The sequence below is a fragment of the Adiantum capillus-veneris genome, chromosome 3 (assembly GCF_014529385.1).
Source record: "Adiantum capillus-veneris isolate H3 chromosome 3, ASM1452938v2, whole genome shotgun sequence".
Lineage (NCBI taxonomy): Eukaryota > Viridiplantae > Streptophyta > Polypodiopsida > Polypodiales > Pteridaceae > Adiantum > Adiantum capillus-veneris.
In genome coordinates, this window is record NC_140933.1 from 154,179,485 (window position 1) to 154,206,494 (window position 27,010).

Here is a 27,010-nt window from a genome sequence, read left to right on the forward strand (position 1 = left end):
TGGATCGGTGATTGTTCGAATCGTTATTCCCATTAGCGTCTTCCTCCCACAAAACTGTCACAAGAACTTGCTCCCGTTCCTCCTCAAACTCTCTATCAGAGTCCATAGCTTGTGCAGCAAATATCAGACAGGATCCTCTGGAGAAGAAGAATCGACTAAAGCTCCAATACCATTGTAACCCGCTTGGCACTAACAAGACGGTAAATTCTCAGCGACACACATGAACAGAACAGAAACTTTAACACTTGAACTTCAAAAAAAGTAGTCAAGACACAAAGCGGCAGAGTTCTGCTTCCAGATGCATTGGCCCCAAAGTCTAGCACCCCTTTTGGTACTTCTTTTTGTATTGATAAGAACCAAGCACAAAAGCCGGGAGAGTATAACTATCGAGGAGAGTCCTCTGCTATGTGTGCCCAAACATTGATCTCCTAGAGACTCCCCCGAGGCACTTCTTAAAGGCCCCTTGCCAAAAGCAACTGTTCCAAAAAACTTGCACTCCAATAGGCCAAAATTAGCCACTCCCGAAAGCTGCCCAGAAATAAGCCGAAAAGCTATTGCCACTTGGCCTGTATTTTATGGTGTGATTTACGAAACATTCCGTACGGATGCCACATCAACATGGTTGTATGATTGCCCTCTCTCCCCTTCTAGGTTATGTGCCACATCATCACTTTCGTGACAGATTCTACGTTGAGCAAGCTCAAAACTATCCTGGAAAATTGCAGAGTGGGTGTGTCACCAAGGTGTGGCAGCTGCTAAATACTGTCACGAGGACGTGGCAACTGCTAACCTTAGTTGTTAGTTTCTTTCCGATGATTTTTATTTAATTTTTGGGACCCCCTTTTTGAAGTCACAAATCGCCGGACATTGCGTGGTCAGTGTGAAATGGCCGACGAACGGCCAACGGCCGAGAGTTTCACCCGCAATTTTGAGAAGGGCAGGTCGTCACAAGATGGTCGGGCCGATCGGCACTGGAATCCGAACAGTAAAAGAGTGTCTAGGCTCAGTTCAAAGTCATTTAGGCCCCCTCGCTACACTTATAAGTCGGTGGGTACTAGGAAAATTAACTCACACTTGGCAGCACAGAGCCTGCAAAAAGGCAAATACGGCCACCTCAGCTTGGAAGTTGCGCAAAATCTACTTGAGGGCTACCTCTCTCTCTCACTGTGACTTAAAGTGTGTGTGTGAGTAGTTGGTGCGGGTGTTGAAGCTTTAATGGAACGCTTGCCTTCTCCCTTGCACTATGTAGCGTGATGATTCTGCTCTTGTGCACCCATCTTCATCTACGCACTTGTACTTTGCGCACTATACACTACATCCGGATACTTATTTGTAGTTTTTTACCCAAGCAACTTAATCATACATCCCACTGGTCATTCAAAAAAAAATTGATCCAAAAATTCTTATCTAAAGTGAATTTAGTTGTAGAGGGGATTATGTTTCGACAAAGTAGTGACAAGGCTTAGAAAGGAGGTCCAAAGATTTGGCTCAAGTGGTAGACCAAAAGGAGAGAACTACAGGATCTCACGTATTGGCAGGACAGAGAGATGAGTGGGAGGCCCACTCTAACTAATCTTCTTTGGAGGCTATCCAGACTAGCGCCATACACCATCAAGAGTCAGTCATCTCTATTAGTCTATCAACCTTATCTCAGTCCATAGCACGTACAGTAAGTGGCCTTTATAAGAAGAGTTTAATCTAAAGTCAGAACTGCACCTCTTGTAGCGCAGTTGAGCCTTGACAACCTTCAAGTCAAAACTCAAGCAATGAATACTCGTTCGTAAGATAGTCCTTCAATGATGACTGGGTGAGCCTCTACTGTTTTATCAAGTGTACAAATGTAGGCATCATCCTCAAAATCCCTTAGATTGTTCTAACAAAACCTGGCAAATCTTGTACAAACCAAATTCAAGATTTTGTCCATATAACTGAAGACTGTTTAGATTCACCTCGCAAAAACCAAACAGACAAGGTGCAAAACAAGGAAAGGATGCAAGCATGAATGGAAGTAACACGAGTAGCAGTATACTCCTTGAATGTCTGTTTAAAAAATGGCAATATGCAACCAATTGAGAAGAGATGAGTGGAATCATACATAAAGGATGACTCCTGAAAATTACAAAATCCACTGCACATGCTTAAAAAGTGCTTTATAAAATCTATCTTGACATGATTGGAAGAATTCTTGCCTATAGTGCAGTAACAAACATTCATGTGCACTGCACCCAATTGAACCCCGCGGCAAGTAAAAGGCCTTTGGATGCAGCACCCAGACCAAAGAGACTTTAAAAATCTCCTGACCATACCAAGAAAAACAAGACAAAAGAGACGAATAAATCCCACTCTTTGTGCATACAAATGAGACACCGATTCACCTAGACATCTCCTGTGTTGACTTCTGCCCACAAGACGGTGAAATCATGAGCCCTAGCTGTCTGACTGAGGCAAGAAGCTAAAAACACTCACAAGAATTAGTCCAATTATGTTGGTGGGTGTTCCAGAATACACGGGAACTCGGCTATGCCCTTTTGTCATTATCAAAGTCATTGTACTCCTGAAAAAGACAGCAAAACCTCAGAAATGAACTTACCAATGTCAAATTTCAAGTGTCTGTCGAAAGAGCATTAAGACTGCCATACATATCAAGCTTTGCATTTACATCGATGGAGAAAGTGGATGCAATTGGTGTCATCGCATCTTTTGCCATCTTTTGGTGAAGCTCCAAGGCACCAGCAATGATGGTGGTCTCATCATGAGTTAGTTCACCTCCTTTTCCAGCCTGAATTCAGTAATTGATAAGAAAAATAGCTGCGATTTCTGTCTGAGAGAGAGAGAGAGAGAGAGAGAGAGAGAGAGAGAGAGAGATGAAATGAAGTATTATATTAACGTCTTCAAAAGGCCAAAATGACCTATGAGACCAGAGCGTTACAATGTGGTGGATCTGATACAAAGTCAGAGTAACAAAATGAAATGACAAAATGATAAAATATAAATACTATGAAATCCTAAGCTGGTAGGTGTGAACTAAGCAGCTAGTCAGGATAGCTAAATCACAAGTCACAAGAGATCCAGCATTGGTCGCTGGCGGATCTCATCAATCTCCTCCATGGTCAGCAGTCTGATCTGGCGTCGTGCATGTCGGGCCAAAGTGATCCGAATCCTCTGATATAGCCTCCATCGATGCTATGTAGTCCTCCATTGTCGTGGGCGTCTGGATCTCCCCAACTCAGTCGCTCGGTCCATCAGTGGCCTCTGGTGTGAGGCGACAAGATCTGTTGTGGTAGTAGCTCCTTCGGGTGTCCAGTATCTGCTCTAAAGAAGTCTGTGATGTGTCTCTGAGACTGGCTGGCCTCTCCTCTCATCACGCTCTCTCTGTGTCTGCGCAACTCGAGCAGAAACAAAACCAGGCATCTTTGGTTCTTGTACCTCATGACTTTGGAGAGTTGTCCAAAGCCCTCTCTGAACAAGCGGTGGAAGCGGCCTCGTATCTCGTAGTAGACGGGGCAGTGGCATGTGTAGTGTAACTCTGTCTCAAGCTCCATGTCACACAGGGGGCATGTCCTGGCCTCTGTTGGTACTTCACTGTATCTCCCAGTCTCGATCCGCAGCTGGTGTGAAGATGTGCATATCTGGCCAATAGCACACCGTATCCCATGAGACAAGTGGGTGTCCATGTATCTGGGCCTTGTCACAAAACCGTCCGCCATAAGCTGGAGAAGATGCTCTCTGTAGAAAGCCATCTTCGTGCCCAGCTCCTGTGATGGTTGTATCCATGTCCTCCTAGTGTCTACCTGAGTCAGGTCCTGGCGGATGAGCCTCGTGATCTCGGACTGTGTAAGAGTCAAAGAGGGTGCATCCAGTGAGTACTGGAAGGGGGGCAATCTGTCTATACAGAACCCATGGGCTTGGAACCATGATGTCATCTCCCCATACCAACATGCTGCATCTCCCTGCATCGCTAACTGTTGAGAGGACTCAAGTGCAAGGCAGGCGTATCTGTCTCTGAGAAGTTCCCACATGCGGTGTATCAAGGAGACAGATCTGGTGCGGTGAAGAGAATGGGTGAAACCGAGGGAAGAAACTAGTGAGAAAGAGATGTGGACACAAGGGGAGGGCGAGAGCAAGGGGATAGCTAGCTTTGCTCGGATAATGGCACGTGGTACTGAAGCCTTGGCTCTAATGAGCCGCGAGATCATAGAGACCAGGGGCTTCTCCATGTCCCCCCATCCATCAATACGACCTGTCCTCCCGTGATGATCCAATGAAGGCCCCCAGATCTCAGCTCCATAAGCAATGCAGAAGCCACCAAAGTGACAAAGAGCCAGAGCTTCATCCAAGGCTCCTGAAACTGAACCTGTGAACACATCCTCTCCAATCTACCCAATGCCGAATGGGCTCTGATCAATCTAGTCTCTGTTGCTCTCCTCTGAAAATGCTGGTCCAACGTCTTCTGGCCGTATGTGAATGCGGGCGCTGACCTCCTGATCCACTGTGGAGTGGTATTAAATACCATGACCTTGGTTTTACCAAGGTTGACAGACAAACCACTTTCATGGGCAAACCTATGCACAGCATCCAAGTGACGTTGCATCCCCTCCGGAGAGTCGGAAATTAACACAATATCATCAGCATATAACAATAGCGGAATCCATGTCCCTGCCAGCGGTGCACCTCTATCCCCACCTCTCTCAATGTAGTCAGAAACCTCATCCACATACATACCAAATAGAGTAGGAGAGAGCGGGCAACCCTGCTTCACACCAATAGTGGAGTGAACCGGTGTAGATAGACCCTTTGAGGTCCGTACATGCCCTGCTACTGGTCCCCTCCGGAGAGTCGGAGATCAACGCAATATCATCAGCATATAACAATAGCGGAATCCATGTCCCTGCCAGCAGTGCACCTCTATCCCCATCTCTCTCAATGTAGTCAGAAACCTCATTCACACACATACCAAATAGAGTAGGACAGAGCGGGCAGCCCTGCTTCACCCCAATAGTGGAGTGAACCGGTGTAGATAGACCATTTGAGGTGCATACATGCCCTGCTACTGATCTGTACAATGCCATGATCCCCCAAATGAGCTCTGTGGTTACTCCCATCTCCTGTAATCTGCACATCAGTCCAGCTCTGGGTACTGTTGTGTCAAATGCTTTGCGGAAGTCCACAAAGCTACAATAGATCCGTCTCCCACGCGATCTGCCCTCCTCGATGATGGCCCTAAGTATCAAGATATGGTCAAGAGTAGAAAAACCTCTCTTGAACCCTAGATGCACACATTCCCTTTCTCTCTGCCCATCTACTCAGCTGCTGCTCCAGAATGGATGCGTACAACCGTGCCAATGTGTGTCCAATCACGATAGTGCGATAATTCCCAGGCTCCATAGGGCCTCTTGATTTGAAGATAGGTACAATCGTAGATAGGCTCCCAGTATCAAGCAAGCCCTCACGCATGGCACGGTTAAACATGACTGCTAGAAGCTCTGCTAGTAGATCTCTGGCATGCATGAAATGCTCAGCCACCCAGCCATCATGATCATATGCCAGCCATCATGATCATATGCTCTTCCAGTCCTCATCCTGTCGATGGCCTTCTTCACCATCTCAGCGGTGAAAAAAGCACATGTGTGTGGGCATGGATCGGGGGGGTTGGGAAGGGGAGGCTGTTCAGAAACTGTGTACAACGATGATGCATACTGACCCCAAGTCTCTATAGAGGTAATGACAAGGGGGGGGGAGACAGCTCATGAAAGAGCCACCATGCCTCACACGAGTCCTAACTCAAGAATAGCTGATAGAGATCCTGCTCTAGTCCAGCCAAAAATGCCCTTTTCCTCCGCCGCACTAGGCGTCAGAAGTCAATCTATGACTGTCTATGAGTGATGTCTCCCAAAAGCACTTCCCTCTTAAGTCTAGCTCTAGTCCGGCGGCATTCCTCATCATACCAGCTGTTCTGAGGCATGCTCCCAGAACGACGTCTATGCTCAGGTTGGGTGTGTGGGTATGCCTTGTTGTTGCATCATGTAATGTCTATGTCAGTATAGTAGTAAGCTCCTCCAGAGGTCGCCCTGGCTCCTCAATGCATAGACGTCTGTAGATCCCGTCTATGTATACACAATCCGTCTCCCGCTTGAAGGTGTAGCGAGTAGGGATTGCTACCCGTGGATTGTGTGCTACACTGAACTAGAAAGAGATGGTCAACGACACAATAGCATGATCCACTGCCACCCCAACAGGTCTGGGCCCAACTATGAGATCCTAGATACTAGAGATGAGGCTTGGTTGTGCCATGACATAATCCAGTGTGCTGGCTCCATGTCTATGTGGAAAGCATGTAAAACCTCCCGCAGCGGGAAATCTCTGTAGGCCATTCAAGATGGCCAATCCATGTGCAGTCCCCATGTCTATCAAGTGCCATCCATACTCAGTATGTTCCCCATCCTGTGATAGTCCTGGATAGGTCCGTCTCTGCAATATCCAGCTCTCTCAGCATCTCCTCTGAAGTATCATAAAATACTATCTGATGATGGGCAGTCCTAGCATCGGAGTCCCCTAGAATGATAATGTCACCATCTCTAGAGAATTCCCATATGTCATCATCCAAAATAGAGAAGGGGGACTGTCCTCTAGGGTGCATATACTGACGTACTCGGGAGAAAGTAGCAAATAGCAATGTAAAGATATCTGTCAGTCTCTGCTCTCAATCTCACCTACATGTACCTAGCTTGCTCATCCCTACGAGCTATATGTATCAATGGCTACAACTACTCCCTGAATAACACTGCCACTCTTGAGCCCTGCCCTCTGTGCTCTGATCATGTCTCTTGTCTACAGACTGTCTCCCATCTGTATCCACTAATGTGAGGCATAGACTGCCCACGGGCCTGATGTGTCTCAGAGTAGAAGATGGTGTCTCTCCCGTTAAAACTCTCCTCAAAAGCACCCACATTAAAGACGCATAGATCCATTACGATTCACAGGTAGCAACTTTGAGTGTGGTCCCATAGGTCTAACACCGTCATGTGGAGCGTGGCTCCAATATCACCACTCTTCCATCTCGGTAAAAAGCAATCTTACCTTTTTTCCTTGCCCCTCTAATTTCTGGCATTACCTCTTGCATATGGGAGACCTGTGAGAGAGTAAGGTCATCCCCAAGAAAGATGCCCATCTTCTTAAGAGTTGGTCTCTTCTTCAAAAAGTCGTCCTTCGCTTCCATGGAGGGAAAACGAAGGATAAGTGCCCTTTCTTTCAAGGTTTCCCCCTCGCTCCCACTTTTCTTGTTGTCCACTCTCCAAGCTCTTGAGTGCATCGGCTCATGAACTCCCATCAGAGCCATGAGTTCTTTTACCTCTTCGTCTACATTACCTTGTCTTTAAGGCCGCAAATTCTCACATGTAGAGAGCGTACACGTCTGATAATGGTGGGTGTGGATGTTGTTTCCTTACTTTTCCCTTTCTTAGCAACCTCAATCCATTTCTCAACTTCATTTGCTTTCTGTTGAGTCTTTGTGATAACGTCCACCCAAGAGGTCATCATTTCTTTATGCTGCTCTTCCCCCTCTTTGATGGCTCGCACTTGCTCTTTGATTGTGTTGAGTTCTTCTATTACAAAGGGTTGCAATTCTCCCTCCTCAAGCGTGTTTCGTGATCGTGCCTCAGCGAGCTCCTCGTCTTGTCTCTTCGTCTTGGGCCGTCACACGATCTCCCATTGCAATGATCTTGCTTTCTTCGGCCAAAACGCGATCTTCGAGCAGTTTTATTGTCCCTAATAGGTGGCGATTGATCTTGTTCATGGTCTCGGCCATTTCTTCTTTGCACTTTTGGACTGCATCTTCTAAGGGGTCGGCCTTGTCATTCTGCTTCCTCATGTTTGGTCGTTGTTAACAAACGAGAGGAAATTTTGCGGTGGAAGGAGACCTATACGCACAAGGACTTCCACATTATGCATACATGTTCCCACATTAAGCATACATGGCATACATTTCTACAATTTCTGCAAATTACAACCAAGCCCCGCTTTATTCAATTTCTACCAGTTCTGCAATTTTCTGAAATTCAGTAAGTTCTCAATTCTGCTGTTTTCTGAAATTCTGAAATCTACTATTTTTTGCTATTTTCTGAAAAATCTGCAATATTTGAAATTCTGCACTAAAAAATTCTGCGAATTTCTGACTGCCTGCTGTACCTGTGGGGCGGGGGGATTGCAAGGCAGAGAGAGAGAGAGAGAGAGAGAGAGAGAGAGAGAGAGAGCGCATCGATGAGCCATCTGAAAAGGATTGCCATTCCTTGAAAAAAGTGCATGCAACATATCAGCCAGAGATGTGAAAACTGTAACATTCAGTCTCACAAATGGCACCACCTTTAATTTTCTAAGCAGATATGAATCATACAATAATATCTTGGCCTGTCAACCATTCCCATGGCTATGTGTAAATAATGGGTGAGCAACAAAGCCACGTATTTACCAAGACCTTTGACTTCGCTGACTTTACCCACTGCAAAATGGATAGTACTTGCCACAAGCCCAGACATCTAAGTTGGTTAAGTAGTATGATAGCGTTTATTTGTCCCACCACCTAAATACCCCCGGTTAATATTTTAAAAATCTGTTTAAGTTGGCTATATTCTCTTACAATTACAAAATACAACAATTTACTCACATAGCTAGAGACCATGGCCCCAGGCTCTTGACAGCTTGGAAAGATAGCTCAATGAGATAGAAGGCCTCTATGATAACATATGACATATATAAAATAAACATGTCTATCATGGGACAAGAGCTTCAAAAGAAAAGGGCTCTTTGCCCAAAAGAGTGCAAGATATGAGACATTGAGGGATGAAATGTTGAAAGGAGCAATGCAAGACGTTGTAAGACTCTAAAGTAAACCAAGATGAGTAAGAAAATGCAATTACAACGAAGGCAGCAAATGGTTGAGAAGGACAAGATGATTCAAGACCTGTGAAAAGGAATTGGCAGCATGCAAAGAGAACATGGAGAAAAATGGTGAAGAGCAAGGCGTGGCCATGACGCCCAATTACAAAATGAAATAAGCAGTTGAAGTCGCATGTAGAGAAAAAAGTCAAGTCATTTGCCGAGGTAGCTAAACAAACTAAGGGAGCAGTCAAGAAGAATGCAAATTGAGTTTAAGGGGTCAATAAAATTGAGTGGTGAAACCACATAATGCTGTGCCAGGTAATAAGATGGAGGTGATGAATGCCACCCTGCAAGAGGAAGCTAAAAGACATGCTCGTGCATTACATGTACAAGTACTAGAAGGGTGAAAATAAACTCCTAGAAAGATGCAAAGAAACTCGGTCATAATATAGGAAAATTAGAACTCACGATCAAGGATGCATGGAGAGTGTGCAAGGACGCCACAAAAAAAAACATTCCCTGATTTTGTTACCAACCTGGAGAAGAAGAGCTTCTCATCCGATGCTCCCATCACCCATCATGTGACGCATCGAGAATATCCGTTTTCCGATCTCTCCCACCAAACTTATGGAACAACTCCTTTGCAATGCTTAATGTCACCCATCATATGACACATCAGAGATGTCTACTCTTGATGGCTTTTATCAATTCTTGTAGATCTACAGTTCCTAACTTAATAGTTCAAATGCACACATTTAAATACTGTTATGTCCCCCTTACAGGAGAGGGGATTAGCCTAGACGCCTTCGGGATGGACGTCCAGTGTCCGGGCAAACGTAGTGTGAACCCAACGAGTGTGGCCGGCCATTATCATAAAAGGGAGGCCAAGGCCTCATTTGTGGTTATCGACCCCCACTCGCAGAGTGCCAGTGGTTAACCCGTAAGGCTAGGAGTGCGCGAGGTCACCTCGAGGAGGTGAGACTTGGGTGGTATGGGACGCTCGGTCTTAGAGATGCACGCCTACATCCTCCTACGCTAGCCCTAGCACGGGGGTGCTATAACCGGCCCGTACAACGTAGAGGGCGGTACTATTTCAATTACCTGTTAACTTTACACAGAGCACTGAGAAGGGAAGAGAACACAGTTGCGTCCAGCGACTAGAATGTCACTGCGCACACGAGACCGACACCCTGTAGGCCCCAAAGACTGGCGCCCCTTTCGGTATTTCTTTAATTTAGAGAGAGGGAATTACAAAAAGAGAGTCCTTGGAAGATAACACCTGCATCCAGCTAGTACGCTCCTGATTCGGTAGAATTTCGACAACATAACGGTACCGAAATTAATCCGAATCGGTTTCCAAGCTCAGGACTCTATCCCACTGGCGTTATCCCTCAGTCGGGAGCACAAAACAGTAAATTCCAGGTCGCTGTAATTTCTGGTTCAGTCCTGTTTTTGACCTGATTTGGGCACACGACGGTCCCTACACTGTTCCCTGCACCTTGGGCTTGGTGCCCCTTGATTCTGGAAGCATCCCAGGCACAAAACAGTCTCAAAACAGAGTAAAAACAGCAAGCAAACAATGCTGAATTTACTGCGCAATCGAGAGGTTATCACCCTCTCGTGGACCTGCTTTGGTGCAACAGCTAGCTACACCGGTTCCTGTGCAAAGAGGCTCTTGCCTCGGCATGAAAGCATATTTCCCCACAGCTGTACATAGGTCAAATGAGAAGCCCACTAGTGGGGCATAACATACTGTACGTAGGGGAGAAAGAGAGCAGTATGTAGCGTGCGGGGCATCACTTCCGTCACCATACTATGCATAGAGGGCAAGGTAAGCATTCCATAGCTTCTGTACCTGCTACAATCCACCTGGGGCTGAAAATGGCGCCCCCTTTGTTGACATGCAGCTCGTTTTTGCCTCCCAGAGTGGCAGAATCGCTCACAGGCTGACACGTCGCCTAGTTTCCGAGTTTAGGCTTTCCCTGCTAAAAATATCTCAACTGGTGCGTCAGTTGACTTGGCAGAATAGCAATAAAATGTTCCCCTTGTCATTCCAGAGCTAATGACGCGAACACATTTTCCGGTCAAAAATAGCAGTTCCCTAAATTTTAGGAGATGCTTCCATGGCGTCCCTATCGGTCTCCTGACCATCATTGAAGACTACCATTTGACCAACATCTATAATGTGGGTTAATTTACTGGCCCCTTTCAACTTATAAAGTTGCAGTGACTTGACGAGTGGCCCAAATTCCAGTTTGGCGCACATGAGCTTCCATACTCATCAGAATTCAGTGCTAACTGGCCCGGGCAGTCCCTGTCTGACCGACCTAGATCCCCGATGTGAGAAACCCATTTGGCTGCAGCCGTTTCACATTGGCCATGCAATGTCCACTTGCACCTTTTCAAGGGTTCCGGGACAAACAAGTAAAAATAAAATAAATATATCCAATACTTATTTACGGAAGGCAACAGGAAAAATACACCTCCTGGTGACACACCCCACCCTTGAAATACTGCAACCGATCTCGCTTGCATGCCAACAATACATGCGGATATCTCCTGATATCACATATATTCTATGATGGGAATCCAAGATATACATGCTTCCGGAAATGTAGCGTTGGACGATTAAACAATCCCACCAACCTGGCTACGACACATATATCAAGCATAGAAGTCTTCTAGTGTACTCTTGAGCACAAACTTCTCTGGCTAAATTCTGTATGGAACGAGTAGATACAATTGCTTAACTACTCTCTTGAGCATCATGAACCATGCTCTTGCCTTGCTCCAAAAAGGCTGCATCAAGTCACTGTGGGTTCCATCTGAAAGGCTTCAAGATACAATTGCAATAGCTGAGGTGAATCAACCAATTCAGACTCTTCCATCCATTTGGCATCTAACGATGGATAGTTCTTGAACTTCACCAAATAGCGTCTTGCAACTTTTCCTCTAACCTTTCTTTCTTTATGTGCCAATATCTGTTCAGGAACAAGGATTTCATCCAATTCTTCCACTTCGGGTTGTTCCTCATCAAGCATATTCTCTGGCACATCACCAACAAAGGGCCTTAGAAGGTTGACATGAAAAGCATTATGTATTTTCCAGCCTTCTGGTAGCTTTAACCTGTAAGCTACATCGCTGATCTTTTCTGAAATCTGAAAAGGACCATAATATCGCATACTCAGCTTAGGAAACAAGCGTTCCTTGCCTTTCCTTTTCCTTAACCTGGCCTTTTCAAAGCGCAAAAGTACCCAATCACCAAGTGAAAATACAAGTTCACGACGGCGACGATCAGCAGCTTTCTTTTGCTTAGCCTGAGTCTTCTCAAGAGCAATCTTTATCTTCCTGTATGTTTCATCCATATCTTGCACATACTTGTCTGCCTCAAATATCTTGTCCTTAGTCTGCAAAATGGGCGGGACTTTCTTTCCTCCTTCCACTATCTCAAATGGTGCCTTACCTGTTGACGTATGCACAGTGTTACTGTAAGCATATTCAACCAATGGGAGATGGTGTTCCCAAGTTGCCTTGTGCTCTGAGACATAACATTTGAGCAGGTCCAAGACAGTAGAATTTGCCTCTTCTGACTGTCCATCAGTTTGCGGATGAAACGAAGAAGAGAACTTGAGCGTAGTGCCCATGTTCTCAAACAATGCCTTCCAAAAAAGACTCGTCATACGTGGATCCCTGTCACTGACAATTGACTGAGGCATCCCATGATATTTAAAGATATTGCTCATGAATATCTTGACCATGTGTTCTGGCTTTATCTTCTTCCTAACAGGAATGAAATGGGCCTGCTTACTGAACCTACAAATGATAGTCCAAATCCCATCATTTCCTATTTGCGTCCTTGGAAGATCAAAGATAAAGTCCATTGCTATACTTTCCCATGGCCTATCAGGGATCGGCAATGGCTGCAACAATCCCGGTTGCTTTTGTCTGTTAAATTTGACTTTTTGGCATACTAAGCATGATCTTACAAATGTGTCAACATCTTGACGCAAAGCTGGCCAATAGAAGAATGCCTCAACCCCTTTCACTGTCGCATCAATTCCACGATGCCCAGCATAAGGTGGAGCATGACTTTCCATCAAAATCTTTGGCCGTAACTGTTTAGTAACGCATAACTTTCCATGCATCATGAGAAAGTCATTCTTAAGCATATAGTGCTCATGATGTTGCCCATCAACAAGCTGGTCATAGATCCTTGCAAAATCTGAATCGTCAGCATATTGTGTCTTCATTTCATCTAGTTCACAATGGTACGGAATTGACACTGCTGAAATATGGGGCTTTCGTGACAACGCATCAGCCACCACGTTCTTTTTCCCTTGCACATGCACAATCTGAAAATGGAACATTGACAAGATGTTTGCCCATCGCATGTGCTTCTCAGACAACTTCGTCTATGTAAGAAAATATCGCAAGGTTTGATGATCCGTTTGGACAACAAAATCAGCCCCTAGCAAATAGTGTTTCCAACTAGTGAGAGCATGAATTACTACCAGCAATTCTTTCTCATAGACTTGCAAGTTCCTTTCAGTCTTCAAAAGAATTTTGCTCTCATATGCGACTACTCGGCCATTCTGCATTAGAACTGCACCAAGACTATGGCCACACGCATCACATTGAACCACAAAAGGTTTAGAAAGATCTGGCAAAATAATTACCGGATCTGAAGTCAGCTTCTCTTTCAAGTGTTTGAACGCTAAAATTTCCTTGGCTGTCCACTTGAAAGTAACTCCTTTTCCTTGCAGTGCATGGAGTGGAGAAGCAATCTCAGCAAAATTTCAGATGAACCTCCTGTAATAGGAACATAAGCCTAGAAAGCTTCGAATGTAATGTACGGACTTCAAGTCTGGCCATGACCTAATTGCTTCCACTTTAGCGGGATCCATGCGTACCCCATCCTTTGAAACAATGTGCCCAAGGAAGTGAATCTCTTGCAAAAAGAACTCACTTTTCTTCGCATTAATGAGTAGCCTATTCTTGTGTAGCTCATTGAAAACTGCGGTCAAGTGATCCCTATGCTCCTCTTCAGACTTTGAGTAGACAATCATGTCATCAAAGAAGGTACCCACGAAGTTTCTACATGGTCTAAAAATTATGTCCATCATTCTATTAAATGTGGCAGAAGCATTTGTGAGACCAAATTGCATGACAAGAAACTCATAGAGACCAAATGTTGTCCTGAACGCAGTCTTATGGACATCTTCTGGTGTAATGCGTATCTGATGATACCCGCTCTTTAGGTCTATTCTTGTAAACAATGACGCTCCCTCAAGCGGATCAAGAATGTCATCTATCCTCGGTATGGGGAACCTGTTCTTGATGGTATTCTTATTCAAGGCGCGATAGTCAATGCACATGCGTCATGAACCATCCTTCTTCTGCACTAAGAGTACAGGCGAACAAAAAGGGGATGAACTGGGCTGAATCAGCCCCTTCTCTAAAAGCTCGTTGACCTGACCCATAATCTCTTTCTGATGGGCTACACTAACCCTGTATGGTGGTCTATTCGGTGGACTAGAACCTGGCACAAGATCTATAGTATGATCCTCAGGTCTCTCAGGAGGTAACTCCCGTGGCAAAGAGTCCAAAAAACAATCACTCAAACCACTCAAAAAAGTTGACCTATCTTTATCTAAGGTAGATAGATTAGATACAACTTGAGGTACTTCTTTTGCAAAGATCAAGTACGCAGAAAGATGATTCTTTATTACAGATGAAATAGCAGAAGCAGAAACAACTGGAACAGACTCGCCTTTAAGCTTTACATCAAGGACATGAGTCTTTCCTCTATGTACAAGGGTAATCTTTTTGTTGTAAGTATCCACCATAGCATGCAACCTGTAACACCATGGGATACCCAATAACACATCACAGCCCTCAAGCGGCATAATATGAAATTCTTCCGCATCCACATAGCTCTGAATGTGCAGACGAAGCTTTCCCAGAATGGGAGTAACAAGCTCTGAATGTCCTGGCCATGCCAAACCTGCTTCGCCTGTCATACCCATCTCCTCTGCACGAATGCCCAACTTTGATGCCAATTCTGGTGATATGAAATTTGCACGGGCTCCTGGATCAAAGAAAACCAGCATTGTTTGGTCTCTAACTTTGCCCCAAGCTCTGCACAGCTCCGTGGCATCTGTGTTTGGCTGGTCTCCAACCAAATCTGGAACAAGTCCTGCACTCGGCTTTGGCTTCTTCCCTTTATGGTCTGACTTGTCATCCTTATCCTGTGACTTCTTCTGTGGCACTCATTTGCAAAGTGTCCTTCCTGTTCACAAATGTAGCATTTCTTGGCCTCCCTAAGAGCTTTCCTTTCTTGAAAATTTTTGCCAGAAAAATGCCTTTTTTGTCCTTGTCCTCGTTCCGAAGAAGATTTAGACTGCTTCTTGGACGTATTAGCTTCTTCAGTGGAGGGCTTCTTTGCAGGAGACTCAGAAGGCTTTGCTGCAACATTGCCCTTGGCTGAAAACTGTTTGCCCTGGGCCCCTTTCTTGTGGCTATTAAATCCATAGGAATCTCCCTTCGACAGATTGTTGGCCACTCTTGCATTCTCTATCAATTGAAACATATTCATGACAGTAGTCTTTGTGCAGTAGTCCCTGATTTTCTTGGGCAATCCGCAACAATACTTCTCAATTTGTTCTGACAAAGGCACAAACCTGTAAGAGGTGACTGGCAATAGTGTGGCCCAAAACCGTTTATTGTACTCTTCCAGATTCGCACATTGTTTAGCATTCAACTCGTGCCATTCCGTCATCACATCCACTTCAAAAGTGTTTGTCAACCATGCAGGCGCAAAAAGTTATTTGAATTGGACCCACATTGTTGGGGCTTGACCTTGGTTCAACATTGCGGTCCACCATTGAAGCGCATTCCCTTTCAAGAAAGTGGCAGCCTTGCGTATCTTTGAAGATTCCGTGAAGTTGCCTCCAGCATAAGCTGCATCGAACTGCTGTATGAAGGTCAAAGTCTTTAATTGGTCCTCAGTTCCTCTGAAAGTTTCAAACTTCACTCACTGCCCACCTTCCTTGTAATCCTTAGGCTGACTTAAAGGAGCCACATTATCATAAACAGGTGCCTGTAACAGTGGTGCTCCATGAGTGTTCATTCTAGCACTCGCATCAACTGTTTTCCCTGTCATATCTGCATTTTGTACGTATGGCTGCGAAAAACCAGCCATACCAAATTGTCTTCCACGCACTCGAAATTGGCCATAGGCACCCTGAAACCTTGTTGGACACCCATGTTCGCGTACATAGGGTTACCCATGCCTGTTTGCATTGTCCCGAACACATTCCCTGGCATATAACCTGTGGAAGGTCCAGCCATAGCTTGAAACACTGAACCACCTCCAAAATAACCAGGATAAGTATTAGGTAATGGAAGGGTCTGACGCATAGCCTGTTCATTGCTCCCTTGACCATTCACAAACGGTTCCTGTCCAGCTAAAGCAAGTTGCTTTGGATCATTGGACACCGCTAGTTGCTCAACCACATGGGCTTTCCCTCGAGCATCATGAGTCCTCTGCGCATTGGAAATCTCCTTTTCCTGCAACGGCTCAGTCATGCCCTGTGTAGGAGGCTGAAAACCCTGTGTCGGAGCCTGTAAGAATTCCTGCATCCTTGGCTTGTTAGCCAACTGCTGAAACATGTCCATGCAACAACGCAGTTGAGTTCTAAACAACCTGTCCTCTTCTTGAAGAGTTGAAGGAATTTTCTCTGTGCCATGTGAGGAAGATCCCTCTTCAGGTACTTGGTCTCTCTTCTCTGCCATATCGACAAGCTCTGTGTTGCTTTCACCCACAACAATCCACGCTGCACTTTTTGAAGAAAAAGTGACTATCCCGGCGATGGAACCATATAACCGGCCCGTACAACGTAGAGGGCGGTACTATTTCAATTACCTGTTAACTTTACACAGAGCACTGAAAAGGAAAGAGAACACAGTTGCGTCCAACGACTAGAATGTCACTGCGCACACGAGACCGACACCCTGTAGGCCCCAAAGACTGGCGCCCCTTTCGGTATTTCTTTAATTTAGAGAGAGGGAATTACAAAAAGGGAGTCCCTGGAAGATAGCACCTGCATCCAGCTAGTACGCTCCTGATTCGACAAAATTTCGGCCGCATAACGGTACCGAAATTAATCCGAATTGGTTTCCAAGCTCAAGACTCTATCCCACTGGCGTTATCCCTCAGTCGGGAGCACAAAACAGTAAATTCCAGGTCGCTGTAATTTCTGGTTCAGTCCTGTTTTTGACTTGATTTGGACACACAACGGTCCCTACACTGTTCCCTGCACCTTGGGCTTGGTGCCCCTTGATTCTGGAAGCATCCCAGGCACAAAACAGTCTCAAAACAGAGTAAAAACAGCAAGCAAACAGTGCTGAATTTACTACGCAATCGAGAGGTTATCACCCTCTCATGGACCTGCTTTGGTGCAGCAGCTAGCTACACCGGTTCCTGTGCAAAGAGGCTCTTGTCTCGGCATGAAAGCATATTTCCCCACAGCTGTACATAGGTCAAATGAGAAGCCCACTAGTGGGGCATAACATACTGTACGTAGGGGAGAAAGAGAGCAGTATGTAGCGTGCGGGGCATCACTCCCGTCACCATACTATGCATAGAGGGCAAGGTAAGCATTCCATAGCTTCTGTACCTGCTACAATCCACCTGGGGCTGAAAATGGCGCCCCCTTTGTTGACATGCAGCTCGTTTTTGCCTCCCAGAGTGGCAGAATCGCTCACAGAGTGGCAGAATCGCTCACAGGCTGACACGTCGCCCAATTTCCGAGTTTGGGCTTTCCCTGCTAAAAATATCTCAACTGGTGCGTCAGTTGACTTGGCAGAATAGCAATAAAATGTTCCCCTTGTCATTCCAGAGCTAATGACGCGAACACATTTTCCGATCAAAAATAGCAGTTCCCTAAATTTTAGGAGATGCTTCCATGGCGTCCCTATCGGTCTCCTGACCATCATTGAAGATTACCATTTGACCAACATCTACAATGTGGGTTAATTTACTGGCCCCTTTCAACTTATAAAGTTGAAGTGACTTGACGAGTGGCCCAAATTCCAATTTGGCACACAGGAGCTTCCATACTCATCAGAATTCAGTGCTAACTGGCCCGAGCAGTCCCTGTCTGACCGACCTAGATCCCCGATGTGAGAAACCCATTTGGCTGCAGCCGTTTCACACTGGCCATGCAATGTCCACTTGCACCTTTTCAAGGGTTCCGAGACAAACAAGTAAAAATAAAATAAATATATCTAATACTTATTTACGGAAGGCAGCAGGAAAAATACACCTGCTGGTGACAGGTGCCACCATCTATGGTCGGGTGGTTCGATCGACGAGTGTCTGTAGGCGGTCCGTGTAGCCGGGAGATCCTCATGCGCGTGTTCGTTTCATGGTATCAGAGTCAGCTTGGCTGCAGGAAGGACCACGTACACACCTATAGATCGGTTCGAGTCGGATAACCTCAATTTTGAGTAATTTTATTGACTAACTGTTGAAATTACTTTTTTTCTCTTCTCATAAGCATGTGTGCACGTGAAAATTAATGCTTTGTTGCAGAAAACTAACAGGTGGAAATGCTGAAAATTGGGAGCTTTTTCAATAATTTTTCTGAGAGGGTTATTTATTAATTTGCTGATTTACGATAAAATTCAGAACACGGTACTTTTTGTGTTCTCTATACTCTTCCTCTATGCGAAGAGAGAGAGAGAGAGAGAGAGAGAGAGAGAGAGAGAGAGAGAGAGAGAAGAAAAAGAAGAGAATTTAAATGTCGTAGGAAACTATCCCAAGAGACCTTAAAGATCTATCCGACGAGGAGAGTTGAACTCAAGACCTGTTATGAGAGAGAGAGAGAGAGAGAGAGAGAGAGAGAGAGAGAGTTACCTCTCTTTGTTTGCTTAATCCGAGCCTGCAGAGGACGATAGGGGAGAGAGAGACCTTGCATTGGTTTCCAAAGTGGCTTGGCTTCTAACATGGCAGATCCTTTTCCAGCGTGGGCGCTCAATTGGCAATCCACAGTGTGTGGAGCATGAGCTTGCGCAAGCAGATCCTCCTCCCTCCCATTTACACGCGCACCCTCTTTCGGGTCACGACTCACCACGCGGCAGTCTTGCAAATCAATGCCAACAATTTCTTTCTTTTTCAAAATGTTTCAACTCACTTAAGTGAGTTTCTTAAAAATATGGCCAAGAACCCTTTTAATGTGGACACTTGGGATTTTTTTGAAAAACTAGTCTGAAACCTCTGTTTCATTAATAAGTCACTTATAAAGAGAGAAGTTGAAAGAACATTAATAAGTCACTTACAGAGAGAGAAGTTTACAGAAACCTCATTTTTGGCTCTCCTGCTTCTCTCCCACCGCTTCTCTCTCCCATCTGCTTGCACTCACGCGCTCCCGCCATCACCTGCTCGCCTCCGGACGCTCACACTGACGTGTAGACCTCCTCAGTATGACTTTTCGCGATCGAAAAGTGCAGAAAAGGCCCGTTTTCGCGTGAAACTCTCAGTTTTTTACCGGATTCTGCCATGGATTCCTCGAGCTCAGATGCACAGCATGACGATGCCCCAAGTAACGTTCAAATCCCATTCACACATGCTCTATGCACATGGATCACGGGTACTTTCCATAGCCTCAACCAACGTATATCCACTCTATGAAAAACACGAACTTTTACACAAACATTCGCTTGACCTCTCTTGAAGGGGCAGTGCAAGGGCTTAATGCCCAACTTACCGCTCTAGAAAATACAACGCAGTCAACGATTGCGCGTATTTCTAAGGACGAAACCCATCCCCAGCAATAGCGGATGCAAGTTGATGCTTTTGGGGGTTCACAGGGTGATCCTACCGCCACGATTCCGTACAAAACCAGTAATTTCTCAGGAGAAGAGAAGGAGTGTACGAAGCTAGCCGTGAATAATTGGCTTCATCAATGGACCACGTATTTTGATCTCCATGGGGAGCATGATGAACGGAGGATTCAAACGATTCCTCTTTATCTGCGCAATAAGGTGCTTACCTGGTGGCGCGACATGACAAAAAAGCCTACGACGTGGGCTGACTTTTGTGTGAAATTCAAGAAGTTTCGCCAAGATGGATTGTCACGTGCACATCTAACCCTATGTGTACGTGGACAAGCTACTTCATGACATGGGTTCAGTTCAGTTCAGTTAGCCTAGCTTAGGAAGTGTTCTAGCACTTTTGTGAGTCTGTTCGCAGATGTGCATGCCCAGGCACTTAGAGTAGATGCGTATCCTCTAGTTGCACACAGCATGATCATCAGATTACAGTCATAACCCATCAAGAGCTTTTTTACAGTGCATAGACCTATTTTCCCTATTTTAGCCATTTTTCAATTATTATTAATAAGTGAATTTGTTGGGAAACTGGATAGGGCAATTTTGACAAGCAAGTATATAAAAAACCTAGCGCTAGCAATATTGGGCAGAAGAGGCAGAGACCCAGCGTCTGACAGGCAACTTCTCAGCAAGACCCCAACAAGACACCTAGCGTTTTTGCAGCAAACACCCATAGCGTTTTCTGCAGAGCACAACTAGCGTTTTCATCAAAGATCAGCCCCAGCGTTTTGCAGTTACAGATCAATCGGCGGTAGCAGATACACAGCAGTTACCATAGCGTTTTTGCAACAGATCAATTTCAGCCCTAGTGTTTTTGCATCGTGCAGTCAACCTAGCATTTTGCAGATTCTCTACGACAGATTCAGCCTTTGCATCAGCATTTTGCATTTTCAGTAGATAGACACCGCTGAATAGCCCCCAAACCTCGCAGACCTCACCTCTCCATAGCAGATCCTCGCCGCACGGTCAGATCAGCCAGCGGTTGTAGATTCAGCCCGGAAAACGCAGATTTCAGCATCTGCGTTTTCAGCGCCGCGTCGTCGCATCGCCATCACCGACATAGAGTCAGAATTCAGCAGATACAAGATTTGCAGATTTCAGCCCTTAGTGTTTTCAGATTTCAGCCCGTCTCGTCATCGTCGACATCGTGGGCAAGTCCATAGCATTGTAGAGATTTGTGCAATCAATAGTAGACCGCTCTCGCCATAGAGAGTGGAGCCTTCGGAGGAGGGTTTGACAACATTCTGGTGTCGTATTTCTTCTCTCTCTATCTCTCAGCCTCAACACCTTCATTCAATGTTTATCCACTTTGTTTGTGATCATTTGCACTCTCTCACTAAAGGAACGAAAGGCTCTCCCTTTCGAAAGTAAAAGGAACCCTTGAGCACAATTCGGAGCACTCATCTTGAGCAAAGTTCAACATTCACTTCCGCTGCACCTAACATTGGTATCAGAGCTTTGGCAATGTTTTGTATCACTCAAAGAAAGAACCACAATAATTTTTTTTGCTTGTTACGGTCGCACGTAACCCAAGTCCACTTGGGCGTGTCGATCCCTAATCGTGTTTTTGAAGAGAGACAGGAAACCCAAGAAAGAAGGGCTTATCCAGCCTCCCCTTGTTTCTCTTTCACTCATTGAGAGTGGACCGTGCACTTAGCAGCCGGCCAATCGACGTGAGGTGGGAAAAAGCAACCTTGGTGTGAGCGCAAGGCCGCCAAGGGGTGCGCCCACGGGAAAGAGAAGAGCTTGGGTAGGATAAGATCCTTCTCTAACACAGATTGCAAGCTAAAGAAGAACCTCAAGAACATCAAGACCCTCAAGAACACCAAGAACCACAAGAACCCAAGTTCCTCGTGAACTTAAGAACCCAAGACTTCAGTTTATGGGCATCATCCGAAGCGGAATGGATACTTCGCACAGGGGAGTGGCGAAGAAGAGTTTTCCCCACCAGGAGGTTTTTCCGACCCTCCCCCTTTCCCATCTACGCCAAGGATTGTACCAAATCCGATGGAGGCTTTGGTCAAGTTGATGATAGACATGATGTCACAACAAGAAGCGAATCGCGTTGCCTTGGAGCGCGAGTGCGACGAAAGAAAGACAATCTTGGATCGCGAGCATGAAGAAAGAAAAGCGGAATTGGATTGGAACGCGAAGAGAAAAGAGCGACCTTGGAGTTAGCATGATGCGTTGCGAGACCAATGCATGTAAGAGTCGGTCCTACAGGTACTCACCTCGAAACCCGAGCCGGCCAAAGAGGCTAGTGGTTCATCCAATGGCGTAAGCCGAGATCCGGACTCCAACAACCCTGTCACCGAGAAGTTGACGTTCAGTAAGTATGACGGTAAGATGGATGCTACTATTATTCATTCTTGGTTGCATCAATTTAATACTTACTTTGCGACAACTAAGAAAACAGGAAATAGCAAGGTTTTGACGGCAGCTATGTACCTTGCCGGTGATGCCATTAATTGGTACCACGCATGGCAAGAGGCACAGTTGGCCACGCACCTAGAGACAACCGACGAAGACGCGCCCCTTTCCTTCAATTGGGATGAATTCCAAGACAAGCTCAAGGTGCGATTTATGCCACCCCAGTACCTAACACGATTGAAGGACGATTGGCGCGGTCTCAAGCAAAATGGTATGCCCGTTATGTCTTTCTCTAATCGTGTTTTGCAGCTCGGTACCCAATTATGCAAATCGGATGATGAGCGCAAGGAGGCATTCCTTTATGGATTGGACGAGTATATCAAGTTTGATGTCGAGGTACTCGATCCAATCGATCTCAACAAGGTGGTAGCGATTGCTCTCGCGCAGGAGATGAAGAACAACAAGGGAAAGCCTAAGGAAAACAAGACTTCCTCAAGTTCCACTCAGACTTCTCAAAACCCGTAAGAACAATAAGAATGGTAAGAATGGTAACCCTTCTAACCAATCTTCATCTAGTCTCTCGGAAAAGAACTCACACAATGAACCTAAGGGTAAAGCAAACACAATTTCTAAACCTAAGCGCATGCCTCATAATAACCAGGATGATGTGCGCGAAATTATGCAGGCCTTGGATACATTTGGCTTGGCAGCAGGCCTTAGGGTTAACTTTCGAAAATCGAAACTCTTGCCTCTTGTTGTTTATGACTGGCATCATCTTTTATGGCTTGGCGAGATTCTCGATCCGCATGTGGTGGTCAGGCATTTAGGATATCCTATCGGTTGGCAGGTTACTAATACGCAACAATTGACTGGGTCATGCAACAATCGAATGTCAAATTGCACCATTGGAAATTGTCTACATGGCCGCTGCATGTTCGACTTCGTATAGTGCAAAGTATCATGATGGCTTATGTTCAGTTTTACTTGCCATTGCTGCACTGGCCTCACTCCCGCCTCTCATTGCTTATGTCTACTATTGTTTCTCACTTGTGGCGCACCAGTTCTCATAAGAAAGGCGTCCGTTTGTTAGCAATGGAGAAGCTTTGCACTCCAAAGCGTCTTGGCGGGCTGAATATTTTGGACCTTCGCCACCATGCATTGGCAAGGAAAGCTATGTTATTGGCCGCTCTTCCATTGCAGTCTCAGCCATGGACACTTATGGTTGCTGACATATGTCGACATGTTGTCACTCCTGCCTTTGGTCATTGGCAGACTTCCCTTTGGGAGATTGTGTTTGGCAAGATGGTCGGTAATATTCCTCGTTGCTTGATCACCTCTGGCTTGCTCTCCGCTTGGAAAGTTGTTACAGATCATCTCTCTTGGCATGGCAGGCAGCAAGCAGATGGTAATTCGTTGCGTTTGGCAAGCATTCATTGGATCAGGGCGTTCTCTTTGACCTTGGTTGATCAGTTGGCTCGTCAAGCCTACTTCCTCTCTAGTCGTGGCATCCGCACGGTGAATGATGTGGTGGATTCTTCTGGGAATTTGCTTACCTTTTCTCAAGCGGCAGCATGTTTTGGGTTGGGCCTACATTATCGCCAGATTTGGAGCTTGCTTCGACATATGCTGGATGTTTTTCTCCCTATTCCGCCGTTGGCCGGTGGATGCCGTATGCAGGATTGGAAATTGTTGGACTCTTCTTTGGATGCGATTTTTGCTCGCCATACCTATGCTTCTCTCATGCAGGACTCTTGGCTGGCTGATCATTGTAATGCGCTCCGGGATTTACACAAATCCGATCGATGGTGGAAGCGGGCTCTTACTGCAATTTGGAAGTCTCGCTTGCCTCTTAAGGAGCGTTTGTTTCTTTGGCGTTTTTTGCTGGGTGTTCTTCCAGTTGGAACACTCCTTGCGGCGCATCATATTAGCTCCTCTTGTTGCGTCGGTTGCTCCGCTGCTGATGAGACTGTCCAACATCTACTTTGGGAGTGTCATTGCACCAGGGCTTTCCTTCGCCGCGTTTCTGCTTGTATGCACCTTCGATTTCCCTCAGCAGTCTTCCACAAACGATTTTGGCTTTTTGGCATTCTCCCGAATTCCCTCCAGCAATTTGCAATTTTCTTCACATGGGTCAGATTTTGGTCAATATGGTCCTTGTGACACCGCCACAATCTCCGCATGTTTCACCAGCATGATGCAGATCCTTTTCCATTGTTCAAGTTTTCGTTGAGGCAATCGTTACATTTGCCTTTGACATTGGGGACATATCCCTGGAAATCTTGCAGCTCTTCTATGTTTACTTTTAGCGCTTTTGTATGGCAGAGCACTTCACTATTCTTCCCTTCGTATATGATCTTTTTGGTGGGTTTTCCTCACCTTGAGGTTTCCCACAGATAAATTAATCAAATCAGATTTACAAAAAAAGTGTGTGTGTGTGTGTGTGTGTGTGTGAGAGAGAGAGAGAGAGAGAGAGAGAGAGAGAGAGAGAGAGAGCCCTATGCAGTCAGTTCTCCTTTTTGTGTATAGCATTTGTGTGCTTTGCCTTGTTGTGTGTGTGTCTCTGTGTGTTTAGCCTTCTTTATAAAAAAAAAGGTTCTGAGTGTATACAGCCTCATCCCTTAGGTTAGGGTTTCAGTCTTCTCGCTTCCTCAGTTGGCCAAAGAAACGGAATCTCATTACAGGGTCAAATTGCTTTGGAAAATATCAGAGTGCTCAAGTTCCATGACAAATTTCTCATGCATCTATAAAAGACGCAAAGCGATGGACTCCTCTTCAGATGATCCAATGGCCCTCATCAAGGAATGCTTGCATGAAGATTTTCAAGACGCATGTAGGGCCTGGGAGGGTCCGGAACCTGAGAAGGAAGGTGTGATTCTTCAGCAATTGATGAATCATGTTGCCCAATATGAGTTAAATGTTGTTATACTGTTCTTTCGTGGTAGAATGCCTACGACACAGGATGTAGGACAATGGGTGGATTTCATGCTAAAATGCCAGGCGGTTCGTGGGGTTTATTTTGGAGCTCAAGGATTTTACGAGGTTTTGTTGGCAGATAGTGAGGCCAGGGAGGGCCTGCTTGGAATGTCGTCGTTCTTCTTCAACACACAAATGACGCATGTATTACCATGGGCTCTCACTAAGGACAAGCAGAGTCTCATTAGACATAAATGCCCAGTATGGGTGGAGTGCTGGACTTCCCTCGTACATAGCGTCGCTTTCTTCCGCTTCTGGCTGCCCAGTTGGGAAAAGTGGTGTTCCCTCCCAAATTGGATGCGAATACTAATAGATTTTGCGTCTTGTGGGATACAGATGTCCCCACACCAACTGGTATAATGATAAATTCAGGTGACCCGTTTGTAGGGAAACGCCCTTTTAAGTTGAAATGGGGCAAGTTTGCCGGCTCTTGTTTTCGATGTGGCAAGTTTGGTCACATGCAATCAGAATGTCTAGAACCCCACTTGCAGCTTCCTCCTTCGGCATTATGCCTTGCACAGTCTTCTCCACCTTCAAAGTCCCCTCCGGAATTTAGACACAGTGGTGCTTCGAGTTCAGCAACGCCCTCCTTTGTGGGTAAGGGGAAAGGGAAACAAGTGTTGATGCATGTTGCAACCCCTTCTACGATATTAACAGAAGGGGGAAAAGAGAAGGAAAAAGAGAAAGGGATAGGAAATGGCAAAGATAAGAACACAGGGAAAGATGCTTGGATTGTCCCCAAAAAAGACGATCAAGGTTCGAGCTTCAGCCTCCTCTTGAAATTATGTGCCCCCGTTGAAGACTGCATCGCAAACGAAGCTCCTTCATAATGATAATAAGTCTTTGGCAGAGGCATGGGATAAGGTGGTCCGGTCATATAAAGAAGCAGTTACAGGAGTGTAGCGCGGATAATGTGTCGTGCTCTCTACAGTGGGTGGTCCTTAGTGCAATGTGCGTGACAATCTCACTCAAACAAACTAAACAGAAAGGAAAACAATAGACATCAACAAAGCTCACAAAAACACAACAGCAGACCAGAACATATGACTCGACTATCTCAAAGACTGATACAGACTCTGGCGTGGCAGCACACTCAGCTCAAGCCCAGGACTTACAGGTACAATGGGGGTGTCGAGGCTCAGATGTGCAGGGATGGTGAAGAAGTGCTCTGTGCATAGACTCACTCTAGACGACTACGTACAAGATAATGCCACTCGCCCAAAACGACTACTCATATGTACAACCATAAAGAGCCACCAATGGCTCATAAATGTCCAGTCAGCTAAGTCTATCTCCAAACTGAGTGGTGGTGGTGACCTGGCCACGATGTCCACTAGACCACCGTCGGTACCCTGCCACGTGTCACCCCCCAACCCAAAGGGTCCGTCCAGTGTGAACCAGACCAACTGTAACTAACTGTCCAACTGTCTGTCTATCCTGTGAAGTGACATTGTAGCCCTGCTACAGGTTGCCCGCTACAAGACCGCTCACCGTCTCGGTGAGAGGAAGACTGAAACTGTGCAAGAAAACTACTAGTATGTACACTGGTGAGCTCTTGAATCTGTCATCCAAGAGATAGAGTGGTGGCCACCATTGCATCCGAAGTATCAGCCTCTAGAGGTGGAGTCATCAAATCGATTGTGGGGCCCTGCTGTATGTGAGCTCTCCTGTCAGTAAGTTTGCTTCCTGGGAAATGACCAGCCACCTGCTGTTGGGCAAATGGTAGCACCTGTCCTGTAGTGTACTGAGGACGTCGAGTAACACAGCCATGGCGATGTGCTCCAGCAACTCCGTCACAACAAGTCATATTTTGCATCTGAGGCAATGGTGACGATTGAAACCCCTGAGGAGGATACTGTTGTTGTTGATTGTAGTACTGAACGGGAACCGGAGTCTGTGA

General features: G+C 45.8%; 1 protein-coding gene across 2 annotated transcripts in view; it reads right to left on the minus strand.

The window, feature by feature from the left end:
* LOC147461995 (DUF21 domain-containing protein At2g14520-like) overlaps window positions 1-27,010 on the minus strand; it is a 97,534-nt gene that overhangs the window by 22,176 nt on the left and 48,348 nt on the right. For both annotated transcript variants that reach the window (XR_015187662.1, XM_086509460.1), the window contains exons 6-7: window positions 2,640-2,779; window positions 2,467-2,554 (exon numbers count right to left, since the gene is read on the minus strand). Coding sequence is in view for 1 of the 2 variants with exons in the window: in XM_086509460.1 (XP_086365586.1) it covers window positions 2,467-2,554; window positions 2,640-2,779 (228 nt within the window). In the remaining variant the exon portion in view is untranslated. The remainder of the gene's footprint in view (window positions 1-2,466; window positions 2,555-2,639; window positions 2,780-27,010) is intronic.